Source organism: Rana temporaria, chromosome 5 (genome assembly GCF_905171775.1).
Source record: "Rana temporaria chromosome 5, aRanTem1.1, whole genome shotgun sequence".
Taxonomy (NCBI): domain Eukaryota; kingdom Metazoa; phylum Chordata; class Amphibia; order Anura; family Ranidae; genus Rana; species Rana temporaria.
The window spans coordinates 170,121,699-170,140,292 of NC_053493.1; the positions used below are offsets into that span (position 1 = coordinate 170,121,699).

Below are 18,594 nucleotides of genomic sequence, written 5' to 3' on the forward strand. Positions count from 1 at the left end.
CAGAATGGGCCTCCTGTCTGTTTATGTGAGGAGGACCCTTTGGCTGAAATGTTGGTCTGCCAAACATCAGTGCTAGAAGCACTTGCTTGTGTATCCATTTTGATTGGAGCGCCTCTTTAGTGCATCCATAAATACTTGTATAAAATAATACACTAGGGGAAAGAGTACCCTTTTTGCCATACAAAAAAGAATGCTAGTCCCGCCTGGGAAGTATGTCCGTTGAGTCTAAGAGGCATACCTTCCTTCCCTTCAAACCTGTTTATTGTTCCCATGGTCAAGGGATATATGCCCCTTTCTAGCCCTAAAGGTTCACTACAGCTTTCTCTGGGTACAGAAATTCTGCATGGAATCTGCAAGGTTGGTCTTGTTTCCCTTCATCCTAGAGATTTACAAGCTGTGGCAGACATCAAGGTTGCTCATTTGCATACCCCCATTTTCCTGGAAACTCCATATGTGCCCTTCCTTTTTCCTGGGTGGAACTCCTCTCCAGCCCTATTCACCTTGCACATCCCAGGGGTGGAGAGGTGCCAGGTGGACTTCTTCAGTCATCAATGTCTAGAATCTGTAGAGTGGTTTCTTTACCCTGTGGTATATTACAACCCTTGTCACAAATGAAGGACACAGGATATTGGACCTTCGGACCGAATCTGACCTCCAGATTCATCAACTGTCAGGGTTGGGCACAGCTGTCGGCTAATTGCTAGCTCCCATATCTTCACAGTGATCCACCTGTTGATGATCCTGCTCATCAGCTCTGCCTACTTAAAGCCTTCCAGTTCATTTGCTCTTTACCTTAGCCTGTGTTAACCTCACAAGAGACTTTCTCCTGAGTTCCTGTTGAAGACCTGCTTGACTGACGTTCCGGAACCTCTGGCTACAGATCCTGCTTGCTGTACTACTACCGTTATCACTGGCTCTTGGACATTGGCTTGGCCGACTACCCAATCCAGTTACTGAACTCTGGCTTTGTTTTGACTACGCTTACTCTGTTTACCATTTTTATTATTAAACAAGTGTGATTTAACTGTACTTCTGTCTTGGTCTAATTCATGGTTTCTGACAGTAGGTGGAGGTCATGAATCCAGAAGATGCAGCCAATCCACCTGTTAATAATATTTTTTCCAGATTGGATGACCTGGATCACCACATGGATCAGTTTGCCACGGCGATACAGACGCTCCTGAGTCGCACGGCTCATCTAGAGTCTCCTACTGTGGCCGCTCCGGTAGTCTCTGTGCAGGCACCCGCCTCGAGTATTACCTCTTCAAGATCAGGGGGGCAATCCAGTTCAGTGCAGAGGGTTTCTCAACCAGGTTGAGATATACTTTGAGATGCTGCCCCAAGCGTTTCCCACAGACAGAAGCAAAGTGGGTTTTGTGATATCTTTGCTTTCTGACAGAGCCTTGGCCTGGGCAAATCCTCTATGGGAGATGCAAAAACCCATGGTCCTGAGTTACCCAGAATTTGTGGCTTCCTTCAAAAGGGTATTTGACGTTCCCGCATGCTCTGCTTCTGCTGCCAAGTGCCTCATGTCCATCAAACAGAGTACGAGAACAGTTGCCGATTACGCCATTGAATTCTGTACTCTGGCAGCAGAGGTTGCTTGGAACAATGAGGCCCTCGTGGCTGCTTTTTTTTTCATGGTCTCTCGGATAACATCAAGGATGAGATTGCAGCCTGAGATATACCCACTGAGTTGATCACATTTGCCATCCTCATTGACTCCAGACTCAGAGACAGACTCTCTTAAGGAGCGTTTGCTGAAGCCTCCTCCTGTACATTTGTCTCTGAGCTTTGCAGTCCCACCCTTGCCTCCCTCACCTCCCATGCCACCTGGTACCGAGCCGGTCTGTGAAGATGAAACCATGCACTTGGGCTTCACGCGTCTCTGTGGATGAGAGAACCATTGGGAGGAGGAGGGAGGGATTGTGCCTTTATTGTGGCCAGGCTGGTCACTTTTTGAAGTCTTGTCCTACCCGTCCAGGGAATGCCTGAACCTTGAGGTCCTGTCATGGACAGACCTTAGGTGGCCTTGTTTCGTCTCCAGTTTCCCAGAAGGATAAGCCCCTGGTTTCGGTTACCCTGTCGTGGGCTAAGTCGTCCGTCGAGATACAGGCTCTAATCGACTCCGGGGCTGCAGGCGTGTTCATTGATGCTGCCTTTGTATCAAAGCACTCAATTCCGCTGCAGCTGCGAGCCATTGAGGCTCTTGATGGGAGACCTCTACAGCCTGCCCATGTGACTCATGAGACTGTTCCGTTGTCCATGGCCGTAGGGGCTCTTTACCATGAGATAATCCATTTCCAAGTTATTTCCTCACCCAAAGTTTCCGCTGGTTATTGGTTATCCTTGGTTACAGAGGCACAACCCCTCTTTTGATTGACTCCGTGCTGAGGTTCTGTCCTGGTCTCCACAATGCAGTAAGAGATGCTTCCAGAAGGTAGCCAAGGTCCTGTACGCCTCTTCACTCTACTCCCTACCGGAGGAGTACAACGATTTTAGCGATGTCTTTGACAAAGGTCAAGCTGGTACTTTGCCTCCACACCGGTCGTATGATTGCGCATTTGACCTTCAACCTGGTGCCATACCCCCTCGTGGCCGGGTTTACCCTTTGTCGTTCTTGGAGGATAAGGCCATGGAGGAGTATGTTGTAGACGCACTCTCTCGAGGTTTCATCTGCAAATCCTCATCTCCTGCTGGTTTCTTTTTTGTAAAAGAAGAGTGGTGAACTGAGACATTGCATTGACTATATGGGTCTCAATCGTCTTACCATTATTTGACCGCCTCAAGGGAGCAACGGTTTTCACAAAGCTTGATTTGAGAGAGGCATACAATCTTGTGAGGTTTAAGGAGGGCGACGAGTGCCTTTAATACCAGAACAGGTCATTATGAGTATCTCGTAATGCCTTTTGGCCTCTGTAATGCTCCGGCAGTTTTCCAGGAGTTTATTAACAATGTCCTTCAAGATTTGTTGCAGTTATGTGTGGTGGTCTATCTTGATGATATCCTCATATTTTCCAAGTCCCTGGAGAGCCACCACACAGATGTCTGTCGAGTTTTTCACAGAGAACAATCTCTATTGTAAGCTGGAGAAGTTTGAATTCCTTTGGGAACAGGTCAAATTCCTGGGTTATGTAATTTCCACTGCTAGTTTTTCGATGGACCCAGAGAAACTTTCTGCTGTCCTACAGTGGCCTCGACCCGTGGGTTTACGTTCCTCTGCAGCGATTTCTTGGCTTTTCCAACTATTATCAGAAGTTTATTCGTAACTTCTCATCAAGCCCCTGACTGATATGACCAAAATAGAGTTGGTCTCCAGAGTCCATTAAGGCTTTTGAGAGTCTTAAGGCTGCCTTTGTTTCTTCTCCTGTGTTGGCAAATCCTGATCCTATGTTGCCTTTTATCCTTGAAGTTGATGCTTCTGAGACTGGACTTTGCGCCCTTCTGTCTCAACGTCCTAGCTCTGACAGCGCTATGCATCCGTGTGGCTACTTTTCCAAGAAATTGTCACTTGCAGAGTGCAATTACGAGATTGGTGACAGAGAGCTATTGGCGGTCTTTTTAGCCCTGAAAGAAGGGAGACATCTCCTTGAAGGTACCACTGTGCCGGTTCTCATTCTTACAGACCATAATAATCTCACATTATTGTCTGAGGCTAAGCGCCTCTCTCCCATAAGGGCACGATGGGCTCTTTTGTTGTTGAGCTTTAATTACATTGTCTCATTCTTACCCGGTACTAAGAATGTAAGGGCTGACCCCATGTCACGACAATTTTTCTCCACTTCCAAGATGTTCCTGTGATTCCTCCTGATCGTATTCTGGCTATGGTTCTCACCAGTCTCACTTCTCCTTTGGGAGACAAAATTCTTGCTGCTCAGGTCGATGCCCCTCCTGAGAAACCTTGTGACCGATGCTTTGTTCCCGAGAGTCTCCGTACTGCCGTACTCCACTTACCAATCTCCCAAGGCTGCTGGCCACCCTGGCACGAATCAACTCTTTTGGGCCATTTCCCAACAATTCTGGTGGCCTAGTCTACGTGCTGATGTAACCGCCTTCGTAGCTGCCTGTTCCATGTGTGCTCAGAGTAAGAGCCCTGGGGAGAGGCCCTGGACCCACCTGTCTATAGATTTCATTGTGGAGTTACCCAACTCCGAGGGCAACACAGTTTTCCTTATGGAGGTAGACCGGCTCTCGAAAATTCCTCGCTGTATTCCACTTAAGCATTTGCCTACGTCTAAGGAACTGGCTTTCATTTTTGCTTGGGATATCTTTCGCTTACATGGTCTACGCAAGGTCATTGTCTCTGACAGGGGAAGTCAGTTTGTGCAGCCAATCCACTTGTTAATAGTTTTTCCAGATTGGATGACCTGGATCACCGCATGGATCAGTTTGCCACGGCGATACAGACGCTCCTGAGTCGCACGGCTCATCTTGAGTCTCCCACTGTGGCCCGGCTGTGTCCCGGTTCTGGCGAGGCCTTTTGTGCACGGTTGGGAATTCAGCTTGCCTTCTCCTCTGCTTATCACCCGCAGTCTAATGGGGCTGCAGAATGAGACAGTCAGTCCTTGGAGCAATTCCTGCGTTGCTATGTTTCTGACCATCAACTGGTCAGACCACTTGCCTTCGGTGGAGTCTGCTCACAATAGCGCTCTGAATTCTGCTTCCCGTTTGTCCCCGTTTTATGGCGAACTATGGTTTCCACCTTCCACGTGTCCTGACTCGTTTGTTCCTCAGAGTATTCCTGCGTTAGTGGAACATCTCTGTGGTCTTCATTCCACTTGGGTACACGCTCAGGAGGCTTTGCGACAGGCTAACGAGAGGTACAGACTCCATGCTGACCGCAGACGCCTGCCTGCGCCTTTCTACCAAGTCGGGGACAGGGTCTGGCTGTCATCTCTCAACCTCCGACTTGGTGTTCTTTTCTGAAGTTCACACCTCGGTTTATTGGGCCTTTCCGTATCCTTCGCAGGATAATCCCAGTTGCTTACGAGTTGGACCTTCCTTCCAGTATTTGTATCTCTAATGTGTTTCATGTCTCCTTATTGAAACCTTTGGTCTGCAACCGTTTTACAACATCGGTGCTACGTCCTCGCCCTATACAGGTTGAGAACCATGAGGAGTATGAAGTACAGTCCATTGTTGACTCCTGTAGGTTTCCGTGGGCGCATACAGTACCTGGTGCATTGGAAGGAGTATGGTTACAGTCCGGAGGAACGCTCTCGGGTCCCATCCTCGGACTTAGATGCTCCTGTCCTCCTCAGTGATTTCCATAGATGTTTTCCCCCTCAAGCCTGGTGGTCCTCTGAGGGGGAGGGGTCATTGAGGAGGGGGTACTGTCAGGTCTGCCAGCTCCCATTTCTCCACAGTGATCCATCTGTTGATCCAGCTCGTCAGCTCTGCCTACTTAAAGCCTTCCAGTTCATTTGCTCTTTGCCTTTGCCGGTGAGAACATCTCAAGAGACTTTCTCCTGAGTTCCTGTTAAAGACCTGCTTGACTGGCGTTCCCTCTGGCTACAGATCCTGCTTGCTGTACTACTACCTTTATCGCTGGCTCTTGGCTTGGCAGACTATCCGATCCAGTTACTGAACTCTGGCTATGTTCTGACTAGCTTACTATATTTACCTTTTTATTATATTATTAAACAAGTGTGATTTAACTGTACTTCTGTCTCCGTCTGATTCATGGTCTCTGACAACAACAAACTGTACAGGATGGTCTCTAGACCCAAGTATCATCTAGCCTTTTCAGTGGATGCCCTAGTGTCACCGTGGAGACCGGTTAAACCTGACCTACAACTACTCTCTCTGGGCCCTTTCAGATAGTCTGGATTTTCTCTCTCAAGGACCAGTCTGACACCCAGGTATTGAGAGAAAAGAGCCTGTTAGAATACATTAGTCCAGGTGTCCTCAAACTTTTTAAACAGGGGCCCGTTCACGGTCCGTCAGACTGTTGGGGGGCCGGACTATAGTTTGAAAAAATATAAACAAATCCCCCCCATCACAGACTTTTCTCTATCACAAATACCTCTCCATCACAGAGCCCCTCATCATAGACTCATCTCCATCACAGATCCTCTCCATCACGGATGCCTCTCCATCACAGGTCCCTCATCACGGACGCCTCTCCATCACAAAGCCCCCCCAATCATAAAGCCCCATCACAGATCCCCCCATATCACACAGTCCTCCATCACAGAACCCCCCTGCAATATTACACTGTCTCTTCCATAAGATTGCAGCACTGCCCCCTCCCCTACCTTATTCACACACGCAAAGCATGGCAGGTCTGGACAAAGCGTGGGACTTTTCAAGTGAAAGGCAGATGATTGATTGCTGGGACCGCCCCACTGCCTAGTAACCAATGACCCGCTTCTTAATTCGAAAAGTCCCATCCTTTGTCTGGACCTGTCATGCATTGCGTCTTGTATGAATAATGTAGCAGAGGGGAGAGGAAGTGCTGCGATCTTATGAAAGGCACAGTCTGTGCCATGGGCCGGGTAAATCACCTTGGCGGTTCGTAGTTTGAGGACCCCTGCATTAGCCCCACATTTTTTAAAATTAAAAAAAAATCTGCCTTCACACCTGGAATGCATATTTTACAAAATTCCATCAAGGAAGTAATCTGTGGGATAAATCATATCCTTTCTCCAATCTGGTCTAGATGACTGCTTGGCCTTGGGTCAAGTCTCCGTCTTAGCTGTTCTATTTCACTGATCGCATGCCTCTCACTTCTTGGTGAGGGCATTTTGTACAGGCCTTGCTCAGATAACCCATTCCCTTTGACTCTGTGGGATCACAGTCTAGTTCTGTAAGTTTATAGATAAAACAATCTCCTGTGCTCCAAGCATAGTTACTACTTCTCTGGTCTATGTGCTGGTTGCAAGTGAATTAGGTAGCTGCCCAAGCTTCAACACTTGAACAAAACTCTCCTGTGCAATTCCCAAGAAAATGTCCCTTTGAGTCTACAAGGGATATTCCTCTGTTGTGAGGTTGCCTTTTTCATTGCCATTACTTCATGATTACCTTTTCTTGTGCTACACAAGACAGTGTTGTTTTGATGCCAAGACCCCCTTTCTTCTGAATGTGCTTTTTTTGTTTCACCTTAACTAGGATATTGTTTCATTTCTCTGTTGTGCTCCGAAACATACTCCATTGTTGGGTCATAGTACACTTTTTAAGTCTACCTCACAGCCACAACTTTCTTTTTGACAGTTTGACTCTCTCTCTCTTTGTCATTCATGAGGGTCGGGGTAAGGGACAGTCTGCCTCTTTCCACCTCTGTTGACTTTTTTTTTCTGTTCACTTTTTAGCCTTTGTTGCTGTGTTGCTCGCCCCTCAGTCGAACTTTTGAACATTCCTACATTACTGAATACTGTCTTGTGTCCTTTAGTGTACGATTAAGAAAATAGGTTTCTTTGCTTACCTGTAAAATCTTTTTCTTGGCGTACATTACCTGCTTGCCGACCAGCCGCGCAGTTATACGGCGGCAGGTCAGCTCTGCTGGGCGAGAGCACGTAGCTATGCGACACCTCACCCAGCAGCCAATAGGGGCGCACGCTCGCCCCCAGCTCCCGTGCACGTGCCCGGCGGGCGCGATCGGCTCCGGGCACACGCGATCGCTCGTTACAGAGCGAGGACCGGGAGCTCTGTGTGTAAACACACAGCTCCCGGTCCCGTCAGGGAGAGAAATGCTGATCTTCTGTTCATACAATGTATGAACAGAAGATCAGTCATTTCCCCATGTCAGTCCACCCCCCCTACAGTTAGAACACCCCCAGGGAACATACTTAACCCCTTCCACGCCCCCTAGTGTTAACCCCTTCACTGACAGTGGCATTTTTATAGTAATCCAATGCATTTTTATAGCACTGATCACTATAAAAATGCCAATGGTCCCAAAAATGTGTCAAGTGTCCGCCATAATGTCGCAGTACCGGAAAAAAACGCTGATCGCCGCTAATTTTTTTTAAATATGTAGAAGAATACATATCGGCCTAAACTGAGGAAAAAACATTTTATATATATTTTTGGGGGATATTTATTAAAGCAAAAAGTAAAAAATATTATTTTTTTTCAAAATTGTCGCTCTATTTTTGTTTATAGCGCAAAAACTAAAAACCGCAGAGGTGATCAAATACCACCACAAGAAAGCTCTATTTATGGGGGAAAAAGGACGCCAATTGTGTTCTGGAGCCACGACGCAGTGCCGAATCGCAAAAAGTGCTCTGGTCTTTGACCAGCAATATGGTCCGGGGGTTAAGTGGTTACTGTACATACAGCAAGTCACTCTATACTTCTAATCCACTCCTTCTAATGCTTGCTACAAAACTGAGGCTTGCTGGAAGTTGGAAAGGTTATACCAACAGAAATCAACCCCCCCCCCCCCCAAAAAAAAATGTATTATTACTTTGCAATAACTTTGTCAATCATTAAGATAACAAACGGTTTATACAAAACAGAAAGGAGAACGGATAAAACAAGGGAACCTCATCCCTATTGTACTAGTCCAAAATATAGATTTGCATATGTAGGTCTTTACTGGTACCCAGAGAGAGAATAGCCACGCTAATATAAAAAAAATGGTATTTATTACAAAAGATGTTAATATAAAACAATTTTAGCAATAAAACCAATTAAACTTTCTCACATGGGACATATTACACCATGTATTTTTACAACAGACGTGTCTTTGTTTGGTTTTCCAAGAGGTCAACGCGTTTCACGTTTATTCGCTTCTTCAGTTATTGCAAAGTAAAATGGGCCCATAGTGGAAATTTAAAAAATGCTTTGGTTTGCAGGGGCCCTACAGATGTGAAAGCTGTGAATGGTTAGTTTAAAAGCATATTAGATCTGTGTAAATTTATTTTACAGTTTTTAACTTTTTTAATAACCTAAACAATGTATTTTTAGCTTGGGCTGACAATGCAAATGCATGTGCAAAGCAGTATGCTGGAACAGGGGCACTGAAAACAGACTTCACAAGGCAAGTTGATCATTTATAGTAAAATGTAATACAGTGTATGGATTATGGATGTGCTTCATATTAATTATCTGTTAAATGTTCTTCGGGGAAAAAAAAAAGTCGAAACCGTTTTGGGTTGAATAGTAAAGTTAGAACTAGGTTTGTCCCGATACTGATACTTGCACTCGGGCAAATGCTTCACCCGATACCTTGGCAGTCAGGGTAATCAGTGCGGTGGGAGAGTTACAAGCACTGATCACCCTGTATAGATTTCAAAGTCCGGCTTTCAGCTGCTTTAGTGAAATCAGCGGTGACTCTCCCACACACGATCACCGCTGACTGTCCCCGCATCCTCCTCCAGTCCCCCTCCGTGCTGATCCGTGTCCCCCTCCGTGCTGATCCGTGTCCCCCTCCGCGCTGATCCGTGTCCCCCTCCGTGCTGATCCGTGTCCCCCTCCGTGCTGATCCGTGTCCCCCTCCGTGCTGATCCGTGTCCCCCTCCGTGCTGATCCGTGTCCCCCTCCGTGCTGATCCGTGTCCCCCTCCGTGCTGATCCGTGTCCCCCTCCGTGCTGATCCGTGTCCCCCTCCGTGCTGATCCGTGTCCCCCTCCGTGCTGATCCGTGTCCCCCTCCGTGCTGATCCGTGTCCCCCTCCGTGCTGATCCGTGTCCCCCTCCGTGCTGATCCGTGTCCCCCTCCGTGCTGATCCGTGTCCCCCTTCCTTCTCCTCCTCCGTGTCCTCCTCCTCCTCCGTGTCCTCCTCCTCCTCCGTGTCCTCCTCCTCCTCCGTGTCCTCCTCCTCCTCCGTGTCCTCCTCCTCCTCCGTGTCCTCCTCCTCCTCCGTGTCCTCCTCCTCCTCCTCCTCCCTTCTCCTCCCTTCTCCTTCTCCTCCCTTCTCCTTCTCCTCCTCCCTTCTCCTTCTCCTCCTCCCTTCTCCTTCTCCTCCTCCCTTCTCCTTCTCCTCCTCCCTTCTCCTTCTCCTCCTCCCTTCTCCTTCTCCTCCTCCCTTCTCCTCCTCCTCCTCCTCCTCCCTTCTCCTCCTCCTCCTCCCTTCTCCTCCTCCCTTCTCCTCCTCCTCCTCCTCCCTTCTCCTCCTCCTCCCTTCTCCTCCTCCTCCCTTCTCCTCCTCCTCCCTTCTCCTCCTCCTCCCTTCTCCTCCTCCTCCCTTCTCCTCCTCCTCCGTGTCCCCCTCCCTTCTCCTCCTCCTCCGTGTCCCCCTCCCTTCTCCTCCTCCTCCGTGTCCCCCTCCCTTCTCCTCCGTGTCCCCCTCCATGCTGCTGTCCCCCTCGATCTGTCAGGATGGAGAGTGGAGGTAGGAGCCGGTAAATCCGGCTCCTTACTGTTCCGAATGTACAGTCACGGACTCTGTCCATTCACATAACTGAAACATCTTAAACTGTGTTTACAATGTTTCAGTTTATGAATGGAGAGGAGCCGCTGTATTCTCTCCATTCATTTTCAGTACAGCTGAGGCTGCTGAGAAAGGGACTGGGGAATCTGTGTCCCTTTCCCTGTCTCAAAGGGGAGATGTCAGAGGTCTGTTAAGACCGCTGATATCTGGCCAAAGCCCCCCCAAAGAAAACATTGTAAAAAAAAAAAAATACTGACACATGTGCCACTGTCACATGAGATTAAAAAAATGTATCGGTATCGGCAAGTACTTGAAAAAAAGTATCGGTACTTGTACTCTGTCTTAAAAAAGTGGTATCAGGACAACCCTAGTTAGAACCCCCATCAGGCTTTTGCAACGTATTTCAGTCTCGGTACTGATAAGGGGGACTACCCATCATATCCAATTCTGGTGACCATTGTAACTGAACAGAAAGTGAGGGGAAATCTTTCTAATGTAGGCACAGACAACAATTAAAACCCGACAGAGTTGGAGTGTTGCTCTCCTTCATTCCACTTTGGTTAGTTCTTACTGCCGCCTACAGTGACCTGGTTACCTCTATCCATTGAAACTCTCCTGCTCTTAGCAGCTTATCTGTGAGTACCCAAACTTTTACCTGGTATTCTGAGTAAAGGTGTCCCAGCAGACAAGCTGTGTGCAACATGCTGCACCACAAATACAAAGGGGGCTATATAGCAATATAAAGTCCTTCCAGCTCACAATCCATTAGCGGGTATAATCTTACCTGAACGCCTTCCCCCTCCAGAATCCTCTGATCTTCCTGCAACTTTTGCAGCCTCTGAGCCTCCTGCTGTAGTGACCCCATCTGACAGAGTCTCAAAAATCCTTCCTGGATGATATTGGCCCTGAGGAGTCACGGGCATAGAGAAATAATTTTGGCTTTAATTGATGGGGTTTGTACTAACTTACAAATGGAAGAGCAACCTGGAGCTTCTTCTAGTGATCTTGCTGGTCTGGAATCCTTTAAAGGCCCAAAGATTTCAAAATCGATTCCAGTGCACACCCTACTCCAAGTTGTCTTGTATGCTGACTGGGAATCTCCTGATAAACTATTTACACCTCCCAATGTTTGTATAAGGAGTCCTTTATTAAAAAGTGGGCAGCACATCTTAATAAAGTGCTGGCTATTCCCATATATTTCCATGTTGCTAATTGTGTATTTTTTTCTCTTCTGTAAAGTTCTAATTTCTATTATGGAAACCCTAATAATAACAATAAATATATATATATATAGTTTTCCACAGTACACAGAACATGGAAATGCAATAGTTTTAGTAAATATAAACTGCTAAATACCTTTTCTCATCATCGGTATATAGCAGTCTTGTGACATCTATCAGTGTCTGGTTAAAGCTCGTAGGAGGAGTTTTCCCTGATTGTTCTATGAGGCTGCAGGACTCCTGACCCTCTGTCTGGGGGGAAAAAACACTCTTGCAATACACACCAAACGAAGCATGTGCAGAGTGTCCCGAAGGCTCTGTTTTATCAGAATATGGATTGTGGACTGTGGAAGCAGGAGGATCAGAAAAGACAGGATCAAACAGTTTAAAAAATCCTTCCTTCTGATCTCTTGATGGATCCTCACAACGGATTCTAGCCTTAAAGGCTGGGGAGGAGTCCCAGACACCTTATCGGTGCAGGGACATGGACCCCTGAGGAATCAACATTTTGGACATCCCAATTAATCGGTGAGTCACCTGCTGAGGATCCAGTTGGGTAGCACCACAATTTTGGCGTATATCAATCATCAGGGAGGAACATGAAGTATTACTATGGCAATAAAGAACTTCATCTCCTAGCTTTGTCCCTTGTTTACATTCTAGGCATGGACAATTAGCAGGCAGACTTTCTAAGCCATCAATGCTTGGATCCAGGGAAATGGGCCCTACACCAGGAGGTGTGCCAGAAACTGTGTCACAGGTGGGAGACTCTGGATGTGGACCTTGTGTTCTCCATGGTCCACAACAAACTGAATAGCTTTGTGGATGGTCTAGTGCCTCAGTACAACCGCTGATATGTGCTTTTCCTCCACCAAAGCTTCTTTGTGCTCTTGCTGCTGGATCGAGAGGGAGGACTTTCTGGTGATTCTCATAGCTCCAGATTGGCCCAGGTGGATGTGGTACTCTGACTCGAGCACACCCCTGGCAGATACTTATTGGGCTCTCTCCAGATCATCAGTATTTTCTATCCAAAGGACTAGATTGATGAAGCCCAAGTGTAGAAAGATCACTGCCAAAGCTGAAAGGTTTAACCAAATGAGCTTTAACGTATTTAATATAGTAGTGTTAAACATGTGTCTGATTAAATGTAGTGCTTTTGTCAGAATTCCTGTGTTTTATTGTCGGCATTGCTTTTAACTCCTTCATGACCAATGTCAAAATAAACACCCAAGCCCAATTTTACAACCTTGACATGTGTTAGTATATTGTACATATTGCAACTACTTAGTGCAGTAATGGCAAACCTTGGCACCCCAGATTTTTTGAAACTACATTTCCCACGATGCTCAACTACACTGCAGAGCGTATGAGCATCATGGGGAATATAGTTCCCAAACATCTGGGGGTACCAAGGTTCACCATCACTGACTTAGTGTAAAAAGGTGGAATATACCTTGTTTTTCTTCAGGACAGATTGGGCTTTTATTTGGTGGTAAATGTTAATGCATATCTCTTATGAAAGGAAAACTAGCCCAAAGTACAGTAGTATATAAAAGAATTATTTAAAAATGTAGCCTTATATTTGTATGCAGATATGAATGGCACTCATTGGAAACCATGGGGTATGACGTGTCATGTGACTTTGCAATCCGCAAGGACAAGTTGCACAAATGTGAAAGGGGCCTTCCTGACTCTTACACTGACGCTAAGTGACACTAACACGGATACCTACACTGACACTAACACTCACTAAATTAGGTAAAGCCCTGATCATGTTAATCTTCTTCATCATGTTAATCCTCTTCACCTCTAGCAAGGAGAAATCTTTACAAAACTAGAGAAACACAGGGACAAGCTACAGGGTGAATGATCACTGTGAAAGTCAGTCAGAAGATCACAGCAATCGTGATCAGGATCATGGTCCCCCAATCGTTAGTAGAAGACCTATAGCCCAGTATCAGTGCTGTGAGCACTTAATTGAGTGAGCTTCCAGCACAGACACACAAAACATGTATTTGCAGCTCCTAGGTTTAAATCCCACTTCCTGGATGCTGCATACATGTGTTATGTGGTCGTAAAGGGGATTATTGACCCTTACTAAGAGTATGCATGGTAGCATGCAAGAACTTTTGGAGGTCTATTTTTAAAGCAGTAAATCTGACATTTACCAAATATTCATTCCAACTTTACACTCTGGATCTCAGTCGCATCAAAAGTCAGCTGTAAAAGTCAACATCAAAGAAGTGCAGGCATTTTTCCATTGAAATCAATGGGCTGTGTACAAAGTCGCATGACATGTCGCACTAGTGGAAACGGAGCCTTAAACTCATTACTCACATGTAGCTCCTTCAGCTGAGCATGTGCCACACCATGGCAGCACAGTGCCCATCACAGTGCCATCACACATGCCAATCATAGTGCCACAACATGCACACAGTGCCACACCAGGCGCACAGTTGAAATCAATGGGCTGTGACTTGTCATGCGACTTTGTGACTTGTCGTGCGACTTTGTGCCCAAAGTCGCACGACAAGTCACACTAGTGGAAACGGAACCTTAATCTCATTACTCACATGAAGCTCCCTCAGCTGGGCATGTGCCACACCATGTACACAGTGCCACACCATGCACACACTGCCATCACAGTGCCACACCATGCACACAGTGCTCATCACAGTGCCATGCAGAAACAACCACGTGGCTGTACACTGTTAGAAACTGTAATATAGTTTACAATGCAACATGGTGCAGATTTTCTACAAACAGAACATACTTCCAAAGTCTCTCTCTCAGAAGAAGCTGCTATCCAAAACGAGACTATGAAGACAGGAGAAGATCTGAAAAGGAGAGGAGGGATGGGGGCGGGGCTGGGCAGGTCTAGGCATGTAGAAGAGAAGGACAACATTTTCAGGAAGTGAGAGGCCCCCATGCATAATTCAGAAATAAGGAAGTAAGGTCGTTCCTGAAGAACTGGAAGAAGTGGATTGTCTGTCTGGCTTTGATCAGACTTTCTAAGCATGGCAATCTTGTCTATACAGAAAATTTAATAATGTCAAAGACAGATATTTTACATATAAATAATAGAAAATGTTTCATTTTTGACTGGACTTCTACTTTAAATTGATTGATTGTCAAGGCTCACTTTAAAAAAATAAAAATAACTTGGTTTTGCACAGAGCAGCCTGGATCCTCCTCTTCTCTGGTCCCTCTTTGCTGCTCCTAGCTTCTCCCTCCTTTGAGTGTCCCTCAGCCAGCAGCTTGCTACAGGTTGTCACCCAAGCCGAGTCAGAGCTTCGTGTATCCATTCAGACACGTAGCCCCAACCTGGCCCCGCCCTCTCTCTCCCCTGATTGCCTGGCCAATAGCCAATACCCCTTCTCTGCAAAGCCAGTTTTTTGATAAAGTTGAACTAACCCATTGTCAGCTGTATACCAGGGACTTTGTGCAGGGGGCCTGGGGTTTAGATCTACTTTTACGTTTTTTGAGGCCAGATCCATTAGTACCTGGTAGTAAATCTAGTATTCTGTAGTCCTAAGAGGTCTAATGCTGCAATGTCCATATATCAACCTATGCTATGTAGTTCTTTCAGTAATACTTGTCAATAGTTCATATTGCTAGAAAGCGTTCTGTACCTTTTTTTTTCATTTGTGGGAGATAGAATGTCATACATAATTATTATTATTATTATTATTTTTTTTTCATCAAATTATATTTGCTAAGTACATTTTTCTTTTCTCAGGAGTGGAAAGCGAACACAGTGGGGACTTATAATGGATGGCTGGAACTCCCTCATACGATACTATAAAAATAATTTTTCTGATGGGTTTAGACAAGTAAGATTTTTTTAATTTCTTCTATTGTCACCTTGCACATTGTAAAAAAAAGTATATCTTGAACAATCCTCTGTTTTTAGCAATATCCTCATAAACATTGTTTGGGATATAAATAGACAATTTATCTTATTAATATAAATCAAGTGTGTTCACCCAACAAGTTAGGATGTCTTCTTGTGATGCTGCACTGTTACGTCTGCTTTGAAATCTTTACAAAAATATAAAATTTCAGCATCAGGAGACTCAATCTCCAGCATGAAATGCATTTTGATTCTACAAAAATCTACAAACGCACACACTCTACTGTGCAAAAGATTAGGCTAGTGTGAAAAAATGCTGTAAATTAAGAATCCTTTCAGAAATAGAAGTGTTCATAGTTTATTTTTATTAATTAACAAAATGGTAAGTAAATGATCAGAAGAGAAGTCCAAATTAAATCAGTATCTGGTGTGACCACTTTTTGCCTTCAAAACGGTATAAATTCTTCTAGGTACACTTGCACAGTTTTTAAAGGAACTCAGCAGGTAGGTTGTTCCAAACATCTTGGAGAACTAACTGCAGATCTTCTGTTGATGTAGGCTGCCTTAAATCCTTCTGTTTCTTCTTGTATTCCCAGACAGACTCAATGTTTAACCACTTGCCGCCCGCCAATGACAGATTGACGGCGGCAAAGTGGTTGTAGAATCCTGACATGACGTCCTCAGGATTCTGAGCCGATGCGTGCCCCCGGGGGCGCGCATCGCGGCGATCGTTGTTGCGGGGTGTCAGTCTGACACCCCACAACACCGATCTAGGTAAAGTGTCTCTCACGGAGACACTTTACTACGTGATCAGCCGTGTCCAATCACGGCTGATCACGATGTAAACAGGAAGAGCTGGTAATCGACAAATGGGCACTGATTGTCAACATGGATCCATCAGTGCCACCCCACAGTGCCAATCCATGCCCAATGCCCACCTATCAGTGCCACCCATAAGTACCCATCAGTGCCACCCATAAGTACCACCCATAAGTACCCATCAGTGCCACCCATAAGTACCCATCAGTGCCACCCATAAGTACCCATCAGTGCCACCCATATGTGCCGCCCATGAGTGCCCATATGTGCCACCCATGAGTGCCCTTTAGTGCCGCCTATGAGTGCCCTTTAGTGCCGCCTATGAGTGCCCTTTAGTGCCGCCTATGAGTGCCCTTCAGTGCCGCCTATGAGTGCCCTTCAGTGCCGCCTATGAGTGCCCTTCAGTGCCGCCTATGAGTGCCCATCAGTGCCGCCTATGAGTGCCCATCAGTGCCGCATACCAGCGCCGCCCATCAGTGCCACCTCATCGGTGCCCATCAGTGCCACATCATCGGTGCCCATCAGTGCCGCCATATCAGTGCCCGTAATTGAAAGAGAAAATGTACTTATTTACAAAAAAATTAACAGAAAAAAATAAAAACCTATTTTTTTTTCAACATTTTCAGTCTTTTTTTAGTTGCGCAAAAAAAAAAATGCAGAGGTGATCAAATACCACCAAAAGAAATCTCTATTTGTGGGGAAAAAAGGACGCCAATTTTGTTTGGGCACAATGTAGCATGACCGCGCAATTGCCATTCAAAGTGCGACAGTGCTGAAAGCTGAAAATTGGCTTGGGCGGGAAGGTGCGTAAGTGCCCTGTATGGAAGTGGTTAAATCGGGGCTATGTAGGTGTCAAACCATCCCCTCCAGGACTCCCTGTTGTTCTTTATGCTGTAGATGGTTCTGAATGACATTGGCTGTTTTGGGGTCGTTGTCCTGCTGCACAATAAATTTAGGGCCAATCACACGTTTCCTTGATGGTATGGCATGATGAATAATTATTTGCCTGTATTTTTTAGCATTGAGGGACACCATTGATCCTAAACAAATCTCAAACTCCATTTGCAGAAATGTAGCCCCATACTTGCAAGGTACCTCCACCATGCTTCACTGTTGCCTGCAGACACTCCTTATTGTACCGCTCTGCAGCCCTTCAGCACACTAACTGCCTCCTGCAGTCAAATATTTAAAATTTTGACTCATTATTGCCTAGCACCTGCTGACATTTTTTCACACTCCAGTTCCTATGTTTTCGTGCATAGTTGAGTCACTTGGAGGTATGGCTTTTTGGCTGCAATTCTTCTATGAAGACCTCTTCTAGCCAGACTTCTTCAGACAGTAGATGGGTGTCCATGGGTCCCACTGGTTTTCACCAGTTCTGTGCTGATGGCACTGCTGGCAATCTTCCAATGTCGAAGGGAAGTAAGCATGACTTGACTTTCTTCTGCTGCATTAAGTTTCTTTGACCAACCACTGCATCTAAGGTCCTCAACATTGCCTGATTATTTGTGCTTCTTCATAAGGGCTTTAACAATACATCCTAAGACCCCAGTCTGCTTTAAAATTTTTACAAAAAAGTGGCAACCACCCTAACCTATAACTGACCTTTGCAGCAAGGTGCAAATGGAAGGGCAATGCACATCACAAACAAAAGATTTCTCCACACACTTTCCAGCCAGCCTGCAAAACAACCAAATTAGCCCTGTCTAACCGTTTGTTAAAAACAGAGAGTTCTTTTTCCCACATTTGCAAATATATGCGTAGGCGGCAGTGCCCACGCCAAGGGACCTCTGTATATAACGCATATACTTTCTTCAGCTCTGTGTCTGCAAGGAAAATTGCAGAACTCAAGTCAATGATTTGGGATAGAACCTGCCAATGCCCTGAGCGAATGACAGACGAAAGCCCTCTGATGGTAAACGGCACAGGGCTCTACTGTCAGCAGTGATGTGCCGTTTTCTTTTTTTTTTCTAAACTGGCACATTGCTTAGTAAAACACACACAGTAAACATTGTTAGGCACACATTTAACCGCTTGGTCAACCTAGATGTTAAGCCCCCCCCCCAGCGTCTGTTAGTTTCAGATTTCCCGCTGAACTATCGCAGTCCCATTCTAAGTCACTGATCACCGCCATTAGTAGTATAATAAAAATATATATATATATATATATATATATATATATATATATATATATATATATATATATATATATATATATATATCTTTCATGCCAACCAATCAATATACACAATATTGACTTTTTTTTCTTTAACCACTTTAGCCCCAGACTATTTTGCTGATCAAAGACCAGGCCACTTTTTGTGATTCGGCACTGCGTCTCTTTAACTGACAATTGCGCGGTCGGGCGACGTGGCTCCCAAACAAAAT

General features: G+C 45.7%; 1 protein-coding gene across 2 annotated transcripts in view; it reads left to right on the forward strand.

The window, feature by feature from the left end:
* Positions 1-18,594, forward strand: part of SACM1L (SAC1 like phosphatidylinositide phosphatase) — a 168,029-nt gene that overhangs the window by 141,035 nt on the left and 8,400 nt on the right. For both annotated transcript variants that reach the window (XM_040353372.1, XM_040353373.1), the window contains 2 exons: positions 8,911-8,983; positions 15,274-15,367. In XM_040353372.1, the coding sequence (XP_040209306.1) occupies positions 8,911-8,983; positions 15,274-15,367 (167 nt within the window). The remainder of the gene's footprint in view (positions 1-8,910; positions 8,984-15,273; positions 15,368-18,594) is intronic.